The sequence below is a fragment of the Triticum aestivum genome, chromosome 7A (genome assembly GCF_018294505.1).
Source record: "Triticum aestivum cultivar Chinese Spring chromosome 7A, IWGSC CS RefSeq v2.1, whole genome shotgun sequence".
Lineage (NCBI taxonomy): Eukaryota > Viridiplantae > Streptophyta > Magnoliopsida > Poales > Poaceae > Triticum > Triticum aestivum.
Window position 1 is genome coordinate 676,602,706 of NC_057812.1, and position 18,791 is coordinate 676,621,496.

At 46.8% G+C, this 18,791-nt stretch overlaps 2 protein-coding genes, 1 long non-coding RNA gene and 1 pseudogene across 7 annotated transcripts; 3 read left to right on the forward strand and 1 right to left on the reverse strand.

The window, feature by feature from the left end:
- Window positions 1-443: 443 nt before the first annotated feature.
- Window positions 444-3,431, reverse strand: LOC123149222 (ureide permease 1). Of its 3 annotated transcripts, none has more exons than XM_044568832.1 (7): window positions 3,255-3,431; window positions 2,736-2,799; window positions 2,376-2,670; window positions 2,035-2,173; window positions 1,668-1,833; window positions 1,396-1,442; window positions 444-1,315 (listed from the first exon to the last, which is right to left on the reverse strand). In XM_044568832.1, the coding sequence occupies exons 3-7, from the start codon at window positions 2,616-2,618 to the stop codon at window positions 672-674; spliced, it is 1,239 nt and encodes a 412-aa protein (XP_044424767.1). In that variant the 5' UTR covers window positions 2,619-2,670; window positions 2,736-2,799; window positions 3,255-3,431; the 3' UTR covers window positions 444-671. The 3 variants fall into 3 exon arrangements, with proteins under 3 accessions (XP_044424767.1, XP_044424768.1, XP_044424766.1); XM_044568833.1 differs by having other exon boundaries at window positions 2,376-2,646; window positions 3,255-3,426; XM_044568831.1 differs by having other exon boundaries at window positions 2,736-3,376.
- A 3,255-nt stretch (window positions 3,432-6,686) lies between these two features.
- Window positions 6,687-9,693, forward strand: LOC123149223 (ureide permease 1). 3 transcript variants are annotated; one of them, XM_044568834.1, is made up of 6 exons: window positions 6,687-6,940; window positions 7,509-7,818; window positions 8,006-8,144; window positions 8,346-8,511; window positions 8,737-8,783; window positions 8,864-9,693. In XM_044568834.1, exons 2-6 carry the CDS (start codon window positions 7,576-7,578, stop codon window positions 9,505-9,507), a joined length of 1,239 nt encoding a protein of 412 aa, XP_044424769.1. In that variant the 5' UTR covers window positions 6,687-6,940; window positions 7,509-7,575; the 3' UTR covers window positions 9,508-9,693. The 3 variants fall into 3 exon arrangements, with proteins under 3 accessions (XP_044424769.1, XP_044424771.1, XP_044424772.1); XM_044568836.1 differs by having other exon boundaries at window positions 6,742-6,940; window positions 7,517-7,818; XM_044568837.1 differs by lacking the exon at window positions 6,687-6,940 and adding an exon at window positions 7,399-7,442.
- Window positions 9,694-11,409: 1,716 nt separating this feature from the next.
- LOC123149224 (eukaryotic translation initiation factor 5B-like) lies at window positions 11,410-15,988 on the forward strand (annotated as a pseudogene).
- Window positions 15,989-16,445: 457 nt separating this feature from the next.
- LOC123149225 (uncharacterized) lies at window positions 16,446-18,707 on the forward strand. Its single transcript, XR_006474531.1, has 2 exons — window positions 16,446-16,755; window positions 17,018-18,707. It is a non-coding gene; the product is annotated as an uncharacterized lncRNA (long non-coding RNA).
- Window positions 18,708-18,791: the final 84 nt, after the last annotated feature.

Here is an 18,791-nt window from a genome sequence, read left to right on the forward strand (position 1 = left end):
GCACATCTAGCTTTTGTATTAAGTCAAAGTTTTAAAACTTTGACCACCTTTCTAGAAAAAGCAAAAGCATTTATAGCACCAAATTAGTATCAATAGATTCATTTTGAAATGTACTTTGATAATATATCAATTTGATGTCATATATATTACTACTATTTTCTATAAAGTTGATCAAAATTTTAAAATTTTGACTTAGAACAAAAGCATATTAATAGATCTTCGAATCTCCTGGCTCACCTTTGTGCAAAACGAGCTTGTTCGTTGGAGGTGACCGAGAGCTGGCAGGATCGTGTACCCTCTTTCCTACACAGCAGCCTCATGGCTGACTGTGCTAGGTCCGCATTTGTTGAATAAGAAGCCCCGAAGTTCCACGCAAAAAAAAAGGTCAAGCCGGCTTTGGTAGGAGAGCGGCTTGCTCAGGCGACGGTAGTGGTCTTTTGATGATCTCAAAATATCGATGTAATTTTTATTATGTTTGAGGTACTTTTTACTTCCGACGAACTTCGATCATAGATTAGGATCATTAAAAAAAAGATGTGACATACGTCGCACTTGTCCAAATTACACAACATCCATCCTCGTTGAAGAGCTTACTATTGTAGCCTCTCTGTCTTTGCTACACAAGGTCCCGGTTGCCATGCATTGATGATGCATGAGCAGCAGTGGTTGCGTCAGAGCGGCTTCCTGTGCGCGGAGGAGGCCATGAGCACGGCCATGGCGACGACGAACATGAAGAGCATGCTCCCCAGCAGCGTGTAGGTCCTCCGCGACGACCTCCGGTACTCCCCGAACAGCACCACGCCCCAGAAGGTGCTCACCAGCGGCAGCGCCTGCACGGAGTCCGCCGCCGCGTACCCGGCCGCCTGCCCGGCCATGAACGTGAACGCGTTGCCCAGCCCGGACACCAGCCCCGCCAGCAGCGCCAGCCCCCTCCCCTCCCGGTCGCCGGCGTACGCCCGCAGCGTCGACCGCGGCACGCCGGCCATGGGGCGGTAGAGGCACCAGACGTTGAGCGCCACGCCGACGACGAGGGAGGAGAGGCAGAAGTAGAAGTAGGCGGTGTAGACCACGAGGTGCGGCAGGCCGTCGCGCAGCGTGTGCCACTGGTCGTTGGTCGCCAGGTTGAACGCCGGCGCGAACAGCGAGTAGCACACCCCCGCGAACGTCACGATCGCCAGCCCCACCAGCGTGTTGGATCCAAGAACCTTGATTGATCTCTTGTCCTCCAGATCGATGAGGAAATCTGCTGTTCCTGCCTCGGCTTTCTCCACAGCCTTATTATTTGGTAGTGCTTCTTCACAATCCTTTGGTTCCTCTGTTCTCGATTGAAAGATTCTTATTAAGAAGACCAGCAGATCATCATTTTCATCTGATTAATGATGCACAAGTTGTTACCTTCTTCTTGAACAAGGTGTTGGGTGAGATCTTCCTTTGCAGTGTTCCTGTGAGGAATTCAGCAAAGTGATCATCAGATATTTTTTTTTTCAAAACGGAGGCAAAGATTGCCTCGTCTATTAATTAAGCAGAAAAGAATTGCCCAGTTAATTACGGAAAACCGGGCGAAAACCGGAAGTGATCTTCAGATTAGCCAAAGAGATACTTGTCACTCAAAATATTCAGATATCTAAGGGTAAAATTCTGGGAAACGAAGGAAGCAGAGATTGTACCCAGCAGAGTAGTTTCTGGAGTTTGATAGCTTCTCCTGGTTGTCAGCAGCATTGGAGGAGTGAACAAGTGAGCCCAGGCAGGCTGCAATCAGAAAGCATCCGACGCCGGGGAAGAGAACCTCTGCCCTGTTGATCCGGCCGTCCAGAAAATAGTTCAGTGTTGTCCCTGCAACAGAAATTTCAGTCATTCATTTATCTTCAGGTTTTGGACATTGATCTTCAGTCATTTATCTCCATGCTTGGAGAGTAGGATATCAATAGAGCTGCCTGTGAGCGTGTGGAAATACTTGTCAGAGAAATGGATAAAAATGGATGCATCTAGAACTAGAATACATCTAGATACATCCATTTCTCCGACACTACCTACCTATGACAACCTTGAGACTTGAGGCCATGACCTCGGTGACTGAAAGCCCGACGTATGCCCAGCCGTACTGTGTAGCCACGGTTCCGAGGGTGATCACCACGCCGCCCGCCAGCGCAAACATGATCGACGGCCAGTAGTCCTGAGTTGTTCGTTCAATTTACATCAACAATTTCGCATATACAGATATACTACATGTTAAACTTGAGGTCAGAAAGAAAGACTGGAAGCCAACTTCAGGTGTTGCCTGAATTTCTTTATAGCTTCACATACTTTGAAGGAATATCGACAGAATACATGTTGACCTCAAGTTTTCTGAAATTTCAGTCTGATAATTGAGTTACCTGGGGCCGGGTGAGCTGAGTGAGGAAATTGGGCGTCTCCGGCGTGTCGCCACCGATCTGGCCGAATGTGAGAGCGATCAGCACGGCGGCCAGGAAGTTGGTTATGGAGTAGTCCAGGTACGTGTGCTGCGGCAGCCGACCCCGGCGCTCCAGCACGGCGAGGACGACCGGCCAGGTGCCCAGGAGCACCAAGGCCGCCGCCATCAGGCCGATGGCGCCGCCGATGTCCTTCACCAGATACATCTGATCTTCACCGCCGCCGGAGCTACCTCTGATTCAGGAAATTATGCAAAAACTGAATCTATACACATCAGACCCAGCCTCAGTTAACACTGTGAAAAACTGAAGATATATTACTACCTGGAGAAGAGCTTTGGATGGAACAGTTCAACAAGTCAGCACGCAAGAAGGTTCATATGTCTGTCTGTGCACGGCAAACCACAATTATCATGTATTCCCTCCGTTCGGAATTAGTTGTCGCAGAAGTGGATGTATCTAGATGTATTTTAGTTCTAGATACATCCATTTCCGAGACAAGTAATTCCGAACGGAGGGAGTATAAACAAACCCATGTCAACATGCAAGATAATATCCGCCAAGAGAGAGAAAAAAAATGCAAGATGCACCATTAAGCAAAAATAGAAGAAACACGGGTCTGGAATCTGTTCAGAGACAAATCTGGGATGAGAGAAGGGGAAAAAATATATGCTTAAGCAGCATGTTCTTTTGTCAAAGAACAAGGGGGGGGATATGTTCTTGCATGTTCTTTTGTCGGAAGAAAAGAGAATCATTGAACAGCCAAGCAAATCACTAAAACAGCATAGGAAAATTGCTTGAGAAAATGGAGAACCGGTACTCAAGCTTTCAGATTCTACATACCTGTTGCTACCAATCAAAGATGAAGTTGTTCTTGCACATTACTGAGCATCCCCCGGAGAGTGGGTGTGCGTAGTACTCCACCAGTGAGTAGTATTTTTTTCTGAATGTTTGTGGTGTCTCTGGAAGGTCCAGCAGTGAGCTGAGCTGTGGATATGCGACGAGGAGAATGGAGATTGCTCACGGATGGTGAGGCGCTGGCGTGGGTCCCACCCATGACAAGGCGTATTTGGCTGCTACTCCCTCCGTTCCAAAAAAGATGACTCAACTTTATATTAAAGTTAGTATAAAGTTGAGTCATCTATTTTGGAACGGAGGGAGTAGTTATTACATTCAATACAATATACAAGGACCGCACTCAATTATTGCTTATTTTGCACACAATATTGCAACTCGCAACTTAGGATATGAGAGATGAACCACAGCTACCTAATCGCGTATGCTTATCAGTTTAAGGACCGCGTGCAACACGTGGGAAAGCTGCAAAAGCTGAAGCCCAGGCCCAAACAAACGAGGCCTAAGCTTCTTTTTTATTTCGTGCAGTAATATCTCATGATCCCATCTCACTCATCACGAATTCACGATGCGATGCATCGCATGCATGTAGATGATTTCCTGGTGGATGTGCACGGACCACCCGCCCCGAACCATGGATCAGTTCGGCATCGTCGTGGCCAGCGGGGCACCCCCACAATCGGAAACGGGAAAACGTTTATGTTTGGTCCTCGTCGCCGTCGGGGTTTAATCAAACCCTGGAGACATACATATGGATGATCGAGACGACTCGTCGGCTCTGCACGTCTGGACATGGGGCGTCACGCTGTGACCTTTTTTACGGCGATGAGTCATAGATCGAGGCTCGCATAGCAGCTAGCCCGGCTCGTCGGTCGGCAGACCACCCACAGGGGTACCAGGAGTAAGAGCTAATCCGACTGTCTAAACGTCCATGGATGCGCCTTATTACCAAACCCTCAAATACATATAATTATATGCAACATAAAATATAGTCTAAATGTTTCATCGTCGCCCGTTAACCACGTCTTTGTTGTTTCCTTCCGCGCCCATATATTCAACAACCATGTAACTCGGGAAGTGAAGGTCCGGTCGCCAGCAGGAAAGATAAGGCATGGGACACAGGCTGGCCCACATGGAACACGAAGTGACATCATCTCCCATCCCACACTCTTCCTCGTCACAACTCGTGGCCTGCACGTCGTCGGTAGAGGTGTGATCGTTGATGGACTGGAACCTCGTTGTGGCGCCGGGAGGTGCCAGTCACCGATTGAGGCTTTGCCTGGCCGGCGGCATGTGACCCCGCCTCCGCGACTTCCACGCGCTCTGCCTTAGTCGGCGGACACGACTCGCCTTCGCGGTGTACGGTCCATAGACGTTCACCTTCGACACGGACGCCTCGGGGAGGATGTGCCATCCCCGTGTTGGGGCGCCAAACGGACCGCATCACATTCGGCGACGCCGTGATCAGACGCCTCGAGGTGGATCCAAGCGTCATTTGCACATATGCAATGGATTCCCGCCGGATCGAGTCTGGCCGGGGCAAGGCGGACTCCTCCCAAGTGCGGCGGAGAGTCATGTAGACAGTCATCGCCTTCTTAAGCCTGCATGGGACAAGAGTCGGGTCCGCTGCTCGTCATGCCAGAGATGACCAAAGATCGTCGAAATGGAGCTTGGTTGTAGAGTGGAGTGAAGTGGCTAGGGTTTGATCCTGAATGGGCCGAATGTGATCCGGTGGACATGCCCGAGCGTAGATTTAGGCATGATATAAGCGATACCGGTCAGCCTGCACGTATAAGAGCGGTTTGAAGCGCTCAGCTAGGTCATGATTTTGTGTTATGTTATCCGATGATAGTGGAAGCCGATCCGTGTGTTGGATCGTATACAAAAAAAAAAAGACCTCAAGCGGGTCAACTTCTATCTCCTGAATCCCGACGGGGAACTAGTTGACAAAATGACAAATTGAAAGTTTATTAAGGAACCACTCCCTCAGCCCTACGTACTCCGCTTGCAAGCTTGCAAAAACGTTAGTGTTCTACACGCGATAGCAGCAAAAGTTGGGTGAAGTATTCTCAAAAGAAAAAAATGTTGGGTGAAGTAGAAAATGTCCCGACCGAGTCCAGAGCAGCGCACGATTAGGCCGTCGGCAGCGATGCGAGCTGTCTCCGTGGGACGTGCACGTACGCCTAAGTTCTGGGCGCCACCTATTGGCTTGCTTGTACGACGACGAAAGAAAAGAATTTCCTTTTTCATGGTAATATGTGTTTTATTCATATCATAAAGAATAAAATACAAGTCACGTAAAGACTGATATGACAAAACTGAAAAAATAGCAGCATATCTTTAAGCTTGACACCAACGCCCGTCATCTATCTTCGGTATCACCACAGCAGCCATCGAAGAAAAAATGTTGGGTGAAGTAAAAAAGGTCACACGTCACGTCCATGTCCAGACGTACAGAGCCGACGAGAAGTCTCCATCAAGTCATACGTCCGACTCCAAGGTTTGAATAATCCTCACGGCGACGGCCCATTCGCAAACGTTTTCCCGATTGTGGGGGTGCCCCGCTCACCACAACGACGTCGAGCTGATCCATGGTTCGGGCGATCCGTGCACATCGCCTGGGAAAACATCTACATGCATGCGTACATGACGACTGAGACGAGGCCGTGGGATATCTCTATCTCACGAACAAAAAGAGAATCAAATTCGAATCAGACGGGGCCAGGGTACTATATCCAATTTTGTTGTACATATGTAGAGGTACTTGTTTTATTTAGCTTAATTTAGAAACTGCTCATTGTTCCAACTCTGGTTTCGAATGAACGAACCCGTCTAGTTGGTGGTACGTACATTAATTTATAGCGGCACCGTCGATCGTGTTGCTCTGATTCTGACTCCCTGGCACCGCTGTGGGTGGCCTGCCGACCGGCGAGCCTCGATCTACGACTCGTCGCCGTAGAGATCCACCGGAGCGAAAGGCTGGTCGCCGACACATGTCCTCCGCCTCCATGCAAGGCAGCCACGTCACGGGCCGCCGCCATGCACGCACACCGTTTCACAATTTTATACTCCGCGTGCGTGCTAAGGCTGGCCGATGAGTGCAGCACACTCTTCACAGCCACCACCGGAGCAAGCTTTCCACATGCATGTTTTGGCAGTTTTTCTTCGTCGTTTCTGCATGAATCTTAAGTTCTTAACTTGGCAGCTTCAGACATCCCGCTGGCTCACCTTGGCCCAGCTTGCATTCTTGTTCCCGTGTTGCAGCCGGCCCTTACTTAAACTGATCGCCGGCATATGCGATTAGGTACGTAGCTGTGGCTCGGCGGCATCTCTTCTCTCCTATCGTGTCCTAGCTGTGATCGAGTTGCAGTATTATTTTGTGTGTAAAGCTTATGAAGATAAGCAATAATTGAGTAGGGTCCTTGTATTGTTTGGATGGTGGCTTGCTACCAGCCAACACGCCCTCGTCGTGGGCGGGACCCACGCCAGCGCCTCACCATCCGTGTGTGAGCAATCTCCATTTTCCTCATCGCATATCCACAGCTCAGCTCGCTGCTGGACCTTCCAGAGACACCACAAACATTCGTAAAAAACACATTCCACACACACACACACACTCTGGTGCTCAGCAATCAGCAAGAACAGCTTCATTTCGATCGGTGACTGCCTAACTGGTATGCATCTTAGCAAGCATCTGAAAGCGTGAACTCGATCTACCGCCACTTCTGCTCTTTCTCAAGCAATTTTCTTGCTCTTTTCAACACTAGCACAGTGGTGATTTGCTTGGCTGTTCACTGATTTTTTTCTGACAAAAGAACATGCAAGAACACTTGTGCCCCTTGTTCTTCTGACAAAGAACATGCAAGAACATATTTCCACTTGTTCTTCTGACAAAGAAATGGCATATGCACTGGCCCCTTGTTCTTCTGACAACGGAACATGCTGCTTAAGCATATTTTCCCCCTACCAGATCTGTCTCCTCAACTGATTCTAGAGCTGTGTTTCTATTTTTGGCTCACTGCCGCATCTTGCATTTTTTTTTCTTGCCGCATATCTTGCAAGCTGACATGGGTTATTTATACACGATGATTGTGGTTTGCCGAGCACAGGCAGACCTATGAACCTTCTTGCATGTTGTTGACTTGTTGAACTGTTCCATCCAAAGCACTTCTATAGGTAGTAATATATCTTCAGTTTTTCACAGTGTTAACTGAGGCTGGGTCTGATGCTAGATAGATTCAGTTTTTCAGGGAGAAGTTTGATTCAGTTTAATCCTGCACCGTCGTCGTCGCAAAGGTCAGATACTCAGATGTATCTGGTGAAGGACATCGGCGGGGCCATCGGGCTGATGGCGGCGGCCCTGGTGCTCCTGGGCACCTGGCCGGTCGTGCTCGCCGTGCTGGAGCGCCGGGGCCGGCTGCCGCAGCACACGTACCTGGACTACTCCATCACCAACTTCCTGGCCGCCGTGCTGATCGCCCTCACATTCGGCCAGATCGGCGGCGACACGCCGGAGACGCCCAATTTCCTCACTCAGCTCGCCCAGACCCAGGTAGGTCAATTGTCCCTGTCCATATTCCTTCCTCGCATAGAAAGAGAAGAAGGTCAACATGTATGTAAAGTCTGAAATTCAGGCAACACCTGAAGTTGGCTTTCAGTCTTTCTTTCTGACCTCAAGTTTAACATGTAGTATATCTGTATATGCGAAATTGTTGATGTAAATTGAACGAACAACTCAGGACTACTGGCCGTCGATCATGTTTGCGCTGGCGGGCGGCGTGGTGATCACCCTCGGAACCGTGGCTACACAGTACGGCTGGGCATACGTCGGGCTTTCGGTCACCGAGGTCATGGCCTCAAGTCTCAAGGTTGTCATAGGTAGGTAGTGTCGGAGAAATGGATGTATCTAGATGTATTCTAGTTCTAGATGCATCCATTTTTATCCATTTTTCTGACAAGTATTTCCACACACTCACAGGCAGCTCTATTGATATCCTACTCTCCAAGCATGGAGATAAATGACTGAAGATCAATGTCCAAAACCTGAAGATAAATGAATGACTGAAATTTCTGTTGCAGGGACAACACTGAACTATTTTCTGGACGGCCGGATCAACAGGGCAGAGGTTCTCTTCCCCGGCGTCGGATGCTTTCTGATTGCAGCCTGCCTGGGCTCACTTGTTCACTCCTCCAATGCTGCTGACAACCAGGAGAAGCTATCAAACTCCAGAAACTACTCTGCTGGGTACAATCTCTGCTTCCTTCGTTTCCCAGAATTTTACCCTTAGATATCTGAATATTTTGAGTGACAAGTATCTCTTTGGCTAATCTGAAGATCACTTCCGGTTTTCGCCCGGTTTTCCGTAATTAACTGGGCAATTCTTTTCTGCTTAATTAATAGACGAGGCAATCTTTGCCTCCGTTTTGAAAAAAAAAATATCTGATGATCACTTTGCTGAATTCCTCACAGGAACACTGCAAAGGAAGATCTCACCCAACACCTTGTTCAAGAAGAAGGTAACAACTTGTGCATCATTAATCAGATGAAAATGATGATCTGCTGGTCTTCTTAATAAGAATCTTTCAATCGAGAACAGAGGAACCAAAGGATTGTGAAGAAGCACTACCAAATAATAAGGCTGTGGAGAAAGCCGAGGCAGGAACAGCAGATTTCCTCATCGATCTGGAGGACAAGAGATCAATCAAGGTTCTTGGATCCAACACGCTGGTGGGGCTGGCGATCGTGACGTTCGCGGGGGTGTGCTACTCGCTGTTCGCGCCGGCGTTCAACCTGGCGACCAACGACCAGTGGCACACGCTGCGCGACGGCCTGCCGCACCTCGTGGTCTACACCGCCTACTTCTACTTCTGCCTCTCCTCCCTCGTCGTCGGCGTGGCGCTCAACGTCTGGTGCCTCTACCGCCCCATGGCCGGCGTGCCGCGGTCGACGCTGCGGGCGTACGCCGGCGACCGGGAGGGGAGGGGGCTGGCGCTGCTGGCGGGGCTGGTGTCCGGGCTGGGCAACGCGTTCACGTTCATGGCCGGGCAGGCGGCCGGGTACGCGGCGGCGGACTCCGTGCAGGCGCTGCCGCTGGTGAGCACCTTCTGGGGCGTGGTGCTGTTCGGGGAGTACCGGAGGTCGTCGCGGAGGACCTACACGCTGCTGGGGAGCATGCTCTTCATGTTCGTCGTCGCCATGACCGTGCTCATGGCCTCCTCCGCGCACAGGAAGCCGCTCTGACGCAACCACTGCTGCTCATGCATCATCAATGCATGGCAACCGGGACCTTGTGTAGCAAAGACAGAGAGGCTACAATAGTAAGCTCTTCAACGAGGATGGATGTTGTGTAATTTGGACAAGTGCGATGTATGTCACATCTTTTTTTAATGATCCTAATATATGATCGAAGTTCGTCGGAAGTAAAAAGTACCTCAAACATAATAAAAATTACATCAATATTTTAAGATCATCAAAAGACCACTACCGCCGCTTGAGCAAGCCGCTCTCCTACCAAAGCCGGCTTGACCTTTTTTTTGCGTGGAACTTCGGGGCTTCTTATTCAACAAATGCGGACCTAGCACATTCAGCCATGAGGCTGCTATGTAGGAAAGAGGGTACACCATCCTGCCAGCTCTCGGTCACCTCCAACGAACAAGCTCGTTTTGCACAAAGGTGAGCCAGGAGATTCGAAGATCTATTAATATGCTGAATAGTAAAAGAACTAAAAACTGAAGCTAAGTCCCAAATTTCCAGTAGAAGAGGAGCCACAACAGAATGTGAGTTATGGCGAGTATTCCATATGTTTATCAGCAAAATATGGTGAGTTATGGTGAGTCCCCAATTTTCAGTAGAAGAGGAACAAAAATGCTTATCAGCAAAATAATGCAAAGAAGTCAAGATCACCCCTTAGGCACAAGTTTGAAGACATGCATTGGCAGAGGGAGAATTATTCATCTTCATATCCTCCTTTTGGGCCATCAATGCCAATGTCTACCTCCATATGGTAATTTCCTATATCCTTATTCATCTTCATATCCTCCTTTTGGGCCATCAATGCCAATGTCTACCTCCATATATGATAATTTTCTATATCCATCACGAGACAGGCATGAATTCAAAGACATATTTTTATCTTATTTTAGACCATCTCTCTAAAATTATACAGCTCCAAGAGGATCAAAAATTTGATGAAAAATCATACGCTTCAATCATATATAAGGGAACGATCTGGAGCTCAAGAGACAAGAAATAGGTGTTCAAGCAAGTTTACCGTGTTACAAAAGATGATCGTAAATGTGCTACTTCAGATCTAATGTACTCCTTCCTTTCCTAAATATAAGTCTTTTTAAACATTTTAAATGAACTACAATATACGGATGTATGTAGACATAGTGTAGATTCACTCATTTTGCTCCGTATGTAGTCACTTGTTAGAATCTCTATAAAGACTTATACTATTTGGGAACAGAGGGAGTAAAATGAAAAAAAAGCCAAGTAAGATATCAACATTAGCTACTAAAAGCAAAGAGATGATACAACCAACCATTGAAAATCAAAGTGCCAAATCTAAGGAAAATGAGTTAAGAGAATAAAATTTGTCATTGCTTGAAAAAGAATCATAGACAAGGCGTTCACTCAGGTCTTCGAATTGTAAAAAGAATAAATTGCAAACACTTAGTGCACAATAACATGAAAAAAAGAACATGGCATGGGTTCCCAATAGGAGTGGTGAAAATAAGAATGATGCTCAAGCTTGTGTTACAAGAAGCGCAGTAAAAATGAAGAATGGAGCTAATAAGCAATTAAGCCAAATCTTTGCATTGGCCCATCAAGATCTTTGGTTTGCACACCATCCATATTCTTCAACCATGCTATTGATGCATATGCCGTGGAATTCATCCCCAAATATAGTCGATTACCATCCATGGGCTTATTTTGATCCATGGATGCAATATAATTTCTTACAATATGAAGGGGCGTTACCAGATCAATATTATTTGATCAGCGAAAACTTTGTTCATATTATTTCATTCATTTTCTCACATGCTTTGGTGGATAGAGTTTACACGATCCTAAAAAGGCAATGGCTGATATATATACTTATCACAATCAGCACCCGGGGCCCCATATATGTAGCCACGCACGCCTACACTTTCCCATCAACGCGACCCCGTCCCCGTTCCCGTGCCCGCGTCGCCCTTCGCCGCCGCCCGACCCGATCTCCCGTACGACGCTAGGGTTTCCGCCGCCGCCGCCGCCGCCGCGGGTGTCTTTCCGCCGTATGAGCAGCAGCCCCGCCAACCTGGACCGCCGGCACCGTCACCGATCGTACCCCCATGTCGTCCAGGAAGACCGCGGGCCCGTCCCGCGCCGCCGCCGGCGGCGCGAAGAAGGTGGCTAGTGGCGCGCGGGGCGTGAGCCTCCGGGCGCTGCGGGAGGGGCTTGCTCGCCAGAAGGAGGAGGAGGAGCGCAGGGCGCGGGAGCAGGAGCTGCAGGCGCAGGCGGAGGAGGAGAGGGGGCGGCGGGAGGCGGAGGAGGAGGAGGAGAGGAGGAAGCTGAGGGAGCAGGAGCTGAAGCGGAGGGAGGAGGACAGGCAGCGGAGGCGGCTGGAGGAGAGGAAGCGGGAGGAGAGCCGGCGCGCGGAGGAGGCGCGCAGGCGGCTCGGCATCACCGCCCCCCTTGTTGAGGGCGGCGGTGCTGCTGGTGTGGATGATGGCCGGAAGAAGCGGCCGGTGTATCACTCCAGGAGACCTGCGTTGAAGCCCAAGACTGTCGAATCTGAAGCTGATGTGGGAGGAGACCAGGGCTCGAGCGGTGTTTCGCAAGAAGAGGAAAACAGCGCCGCCCTCAATGAGGCGCTCAAATTGGGGGAGGGATCAAGCGATGGATCATTGGAAGAGGACAGAACAGCAATCGGTGATGATGATGATGAGGAGGAGGATGCTTGGGATAGCAAGAGCCTCGATGAATTTGATGTCATGTCTGCTGCTGGCAATTCTCACTCATCTGGTTCTGAAGAAGATATCAAAGAGAAACATGTTATCTCCACTGCTCCGGTCGTTAATCCAGACAATGCAGTCAATGAGATTGTGGAGGATATCTTCGACGCTCAGGATGTAGCTTCAGGAGATGAAAAGGAGCTTCGGGCACCGATATGCTGCATCCTTGGGCACGTGGATGCCGGAAAGACGAAGCTCCTCGATTGCATCCGGGGCACCCATGTGCAGGAGCGGGAGGCCGGGGGCATCACACAACAGATTGGCGCCACCTACTTACCGGCTGAAAACATCAGGGACAGGACGAGTTTAAAAGCTGAAACCGCCATCAAAGTTCCTGGTTTGCTCGTGATTGACACCCCTGGCCATGAGTCCTTCAGTAAAATGCGCTCAAGGGGATTGAGTATGTGTGACGTCGCCGTGGTTGTCGTCGATATTACGAAGGGGCTTGAGAAGCAGACAGTTGAATCCCTCCATCTTTTGAGACGCCACAATGTGAGCTTCATTGTCGCCTTGAACAAGGTTGACCGGCTCTATGGGTGGAAGGAATGTACCAATGCACCAATAGTCGAGGCACTCAAGAAGCAATCTGATGACGTCAAAAGTGAATACAAATGGAGGTTAACTAAGGTATTTTCCCTTGTGACGTTCTGTGCATCTCTTTGGTTATGCCGAATTTGCATTGAACTACAGGTGGTTTCTTTGAAATTTTCTGATGATTCGATTGTTTGTAAACAGGTTGTAACAGATTTTAAGGAAAATGGCTTCAACACTGCTCCTTACTATGAAAACAATAAGAAGAAAAAAGTGGTTAACATTGCCCCGACCAGTGCTGAAAGGTGTGACAACTAGCACATATATACTTCGTTGCTTATGTTTTAAGTTTCAGTTTCTCCTATGTTATTTGCAGTTTTAGCCTTTGACAATATTTTACTGTATTATCCTCCAGCGGTGAAGGTGTGCCAGATCTTCTACTGCTACTGGTGCGATGGCTGCCTGACATAATTACAGATAAGCTGGCCTATGACGATACAGTAGAGGTTGGTTCGTTAAACATTAATCCATAACTCTCTCTACTGAAGTTAATCATTAACCTAATGTGACATCTTCTCCACATATGTTTGTTCAGTGTACAGTACTAGAAGTCAATGAACATAAAGATTTGGGAACTACTGTTGACGTAGTACTGATTAATGGTGTGCTGCGCCAAGGGGATCAAGTAATTGTTTGCACTAAACAGGTATATAAAGTTTATGAAATTTGAGATTTGCATGCTACCTTGAATGCTGCATCAACGATTTCATCTCTGACTTTAACCTTTACATCTTTAGGGGCCTGTTACAACCATTATTAGAGATTTGTTGACCCCTCATCCAATGAAAGAACTCAAAGCTAAGGTGAGTCCACACTTATTTTCTTCTGTGCATTCATATTTTTCTTGTTAGTTCTGGGAACAAGAATTCTGGATACTCTGTTCGAACGACACAAATTTTAACACATATTGGCATGTTTTTTTATCAGTGTTTGATTGTTGGAAAAATATGTCAATTATGAAATTTATGATGTACAATTTTATTTTTTGCTTCTTGGCCTATTTTTGAAGAACCATATTTCTTTCGATCGGATGGCTGTTCATCGCATATATTATTACAATTTGTTAAGTTCCCCACCGCATATATAATCATAATATCTTCAAAATTTAGGATCCATAATCAATTGCTTCTGACCACCAGGATATTATATTTTTTATTGCTCACAATTGGTCTCTTTAATGTTCTCTATCCAGAAATCCAAGATTTCTGTGCAGTCGCACCATTTTCAGTAGTTGAATTGGTCTGTGGTATCCTGCTGAGACCATAAATATCATATATCATGTGTGTATTGACTTGTCCAGAACACTGTTATACGTCCTACCCTTCATTGGAGCATAAACATGTGCACTTGTAACCCAGATGAATTTTGGATTGAATTTACAAAGTCTTGCTTGCTGGCATATTTTATATAGTTCTTAAATTTCATGAAGCCTGTGTACTCTGTTTAAGGTTTTGAGTTTTTGACTGAGATATGGCAACTCAATAGTAGAATTTCTGAGACTGAGTTCACAAAAATTTCGAATGTTGTACCTAATGTATCATCATTTCTGTTCCTCCAGGGTGCATATAAGCATCACAAGGAGGTCAGAGCTGGGCAGGGGGTAAAAATTGTGGCACGGGTGAGTTTCATTTCCATTGCCATGCCTTATGAACGTTGGAATCCGTTGTCAAAAAATTCATTGCTTATTTGTATTTCTTCAGGGACTTCAATATGCAATGGCTGGCACTTCTCTCATTGTAGTGAAGCCAGGGGATGATTTGCGACAAGCTGAAGCAGCTGCAATGCAAGAGATTGATATGGCCATTAGAACGACAGATGAGAACGAAAAGGGAACAAAACTCAAGAAGTTAGTAGTATCAAGACTTGCAAGGAGGGCATCTATGTGCAAGCTTCCAGTGTTGGAACCTTGGAAGCTATCATTGCGCACTTGAAGAGCAGTAGTGTGGACATTCCTGTTTATGCTTGGAACTTAGGACCCGTGTACAAGCAGGATGTCATGAAGGCAAGTGCCATGCTGAAGCGGAAAGAAGAGTATGCAGTCATCTTGGCCTTTGACGTCAAAGTGATGCCTGAGGCTAGTGCCCTTGCAGCTGAATCAGGGTTGAAGATTATTACTGCTGATACGGTATATAGGCTCGTCAACATCTATACTGAGCACATTAAGGGATTGAAGGAAGCGAAGAAAATGCAATTTGCAGCTGAGGCAGTTTTCCCATGCACCCTGAAGATTCTGCCAAACCGTGTCTACCATAGCAAGGATCCAATTGTTTGCGACGTTGAAGTTGTGGAAGGTGTCGTCAAGGTACATCTTTTAGTTATGTGTTGTCAAGTGTATCATCGATTCGAAATGATTTGATCTTGTTGCTGATGTTAGTAATTGATTTCTTGACTGTGTCTCAGGTGGGAACCCCGATATGTGTCTTCACCCCGAGCAAGGATAAAAGCAAGAATATAATAGTTCATAGCCTCGGGAGGATCTCCTCCATGCAAACGTCCAATGGCAATCAGATTTTCTCGGCCAGGAATGGAGTTGTGGCCATAAAGGTACATGCTAGTGCATACATAAGCATGATATTGTAGTTGTGGCAATTGCAACATGAAAGTTGAAAAAGCTTATAACAATTGCCATCACCTCTGCCAGATAAGCGGTGACAGCCCTCAGGAGAAATCCCGGTCTTATGGACGGCATTTTGATTCTAGCAATGAGCTGGTCAGCGAGATCTCGAGGAGATCCATCGATGTGCTCAAAGAGTGCTTTCGGGTAAATACGCTCGCGATTCCATAGTTCATTTAACATAGGGCAATCTTTTAACCCTTACTCTCTTAACACTTCTGAATGGTCTTGTTACAGGATGAAATGAGGGCTGAAAATTGGCAGCTTATCAGCAGGCTGAAGACACAGTTCAAGATAGCCTGAAGCGCTGGGAGATTTTTATTTTACCATAGTTTCTTTTCTCCATTCTTTTCCCTTTCTGTTCTGTGCCTCAAGACACTTAGAACTATGTGGGCTTATCGCTTATGTATTGGTTTTTCAGGTCGGAATGATGAAAGTCTTGGAACACATATTTACCTATATTTGCAATTTTGTAAAGCTCAGAATGTTGAACCTGGAGATGCTTTGGATTGCTTCATTCGCTTGTTAGTTTGTGTTCAGTTGATGTCGTGCTGTGACCTCGATAAAGTGAATTCTGCAATTACTGTGAACATCTAACCCAATATGCGTCGGGAGAGGGGCGTGCTCTCGTGATGTCCATGTTGGATTAGCTACAGACAAAAAGGACCGGCAGCTTGCCTTTCGATGCCTCACCGTGTCGTTTGCTTCGTCCAGAAGAAAGATAGAGTAGGAGGAAATCGCCCCCACCCCTTCTCCCTCGACGCATGCTTAGGGTTGCCACCGCCTTGGCCCAAGGCCAGACGCCGGCCACCGGAGAAGGAGAAGGAAGCAAACTTGGCATCCAGTTGTCCACGCCTCCTCTTGGCCCAGACACACTGCCGCCTCGTCTCCTGCACCTTTCTCTCTCGACACGGATCCGCTTAGTCTGCGCCGCTAAGGGCCAGCCGTTCCAGATCCAACCAGGTACCACACATCCTACCTTTTCCAACTGACGAATCTATTTCCTTGACCAGATCCGCTCTGTAGCTCTTCTCCTGCCTTTGCAATTTGCATGCTCTTCTGCTTCTACTTCTCTAAATCATGGTGGGCACTGTCCATGGAGGTTCAGATGAACCAATCTACTTTGAGCAGTGCATGTGACAATAACAGCTCTCCCCTTTTTCTTTACATGTTTTATAATCTGCATATTTTGTTGTAATGGCTGCAGTAAGGCAGCAACAGAGTTGAATCGCTCAATATATGCTACCATAGGGAGTTGATGCGAGGGAGTTGGAGGAATGACAGGTGTTGACTTATATTCGAAACTCTGAATTTTACTGATTCATGTCTTAGCCATCTATCCCTTAATAGGTTTGCACCTAGGTTCAGTTCTCCTTGCCATGAACAATGCAGTGATTGTTCCTGGTTCTAGAAAATATTGCAAGGAATTTTTGCTAGGCATGAATCAAGAAATGTGGCATTTAGATATGTGAGCAACCATCTATAAAATACTATGTGTATCGAACTATTAAAGAAATTATCATCTTCTAATCTCCTTATTTTGCAGATTTTGTATGCTCCTCACCCGGGTTGAACGGCTGCATCCACCTGTTGTTATGGTAGTGGAATCCCTCCAATTACATCAAGAAATATAGTTATTGGTTTATCTGATGGGGATCCTAATTGTAGCACCCTAGGCTGGACTTCTCAAGGGTGAACATACTGATGGTTGGTAACCAACCTAATGATTGATGGTGTTATCATGAGGAGGCAATGGACCAGCGGCGGCGTGATTCAAAAGTAAGTTCAGAATTCAGATAGCCTCTGATATTTGATTCTTCTTTTGAATCTAAAATACCAGTCTTTGTGTTGTATCCAATCTACTGGATTAGAAATAGTTAGAAAACTATCACATGATTTTGATTGCACACTGTCCAATGGACGTAACAAGATTAGGTACTTAGGTTGGTTAATACAACTCATTCTGCCATTTTATCGACAATAACCATTAATTATGATTCATTTCGATCCTGTTTATATACAGGAAGCTTATGCTGTATCTCTTTCAGCAAATGTATTTCCCTCAATTATCTCTTTCAGAAGAAAACAAGAATCTATAATCCTCATGATTTTCAAGTCGTGTTTAGAGGCACAAATTATACCAGAACGGCCTTGCAAGGAAATCATGTTTGCCAAACTGCACTGCAAGATGTTGGAAACCCTGTCAAAGCTTGAATTTGAAACCTTTGTTGAGCTCACCCAAGTAAATTTACACAGGGAGGGGAGTGCAATTAATCAGAAGCAGAGCATATCATTCCAACATCACAATGAATCTACAGCAGAAGGAGAGCAAATTTTTGAGAATGCATCTTTTCCCCATTTTATTAGTTATTCTATACCTAGCAGTTTACTTTGCAAGTGTGCTTTCAAGCAGCTGGTTCAACTTCTAGAAGGATAGACATGCAATATTTTAGGTAATGTAGATCAAAATATAACTGCACATCGCACGAGCAAGGTGCACATGGATATTCAACGGGTGTGCCTCACACTAGAGGCGGAGGCAGGAGTGCCCAAGCCACGACACCGAAAACCATGAACTCCAACTACAAGCTGCTCAAAAGGCATAAATGGCAATCCATACATAAATACTAGCTAGATAGAACTTCAGTTCAGTTTACATCACTGAATCTCCGTGCACTGCAGCTGCTACTGGTATGTAATCCGCACTCTAACTTGACCATGGTGGCATTCTCCATGGTTAGCACTGCAGATTATTTTTTCTTCAAACTGGTCACGGTAAAATGTAACATTGTCACGGAAGGCCATGGTACGACGAACACCGTCATCATGATCACAATGGATTGGAACATGCAGGTCGAACTTGAGCATCAGGAGCGGCTCCAAGTATACAGGAACAACTGCACACCTCCGTAACAGTGGAAGTTCACCATCAACGACCTCCGCTTTGTTCTCCTCTCCACAAGAAAAGAGCAAGACACTCCGGCCGTTGTAGAGCTGATGGTGCGTGGTGATTTCACCATAGACATGGTAGACGGCGCCCGTCCTCGTGGCATCATCGCAAGATAGGAAATCAAGGTTGACATGCACATTGGCCTGTATGGCCGAGTGCGTTGCCATGAATGTCAATTCTATTTTGCGGTTGTGTGTAACCGAGATGACGCGGGTCATGACATTGTTGCAAACGTATGGGTCGACCGTGAAGGAGAAGGAATGACAAGCATCATGATCTATTGTGCCATCATCCTCTATGATTTTGAGTTTGACCCAGAAGGTGTCGGTAAGGGCACCGCCTTCTAAGTGAAGGGTCAATTTGTTCTGCA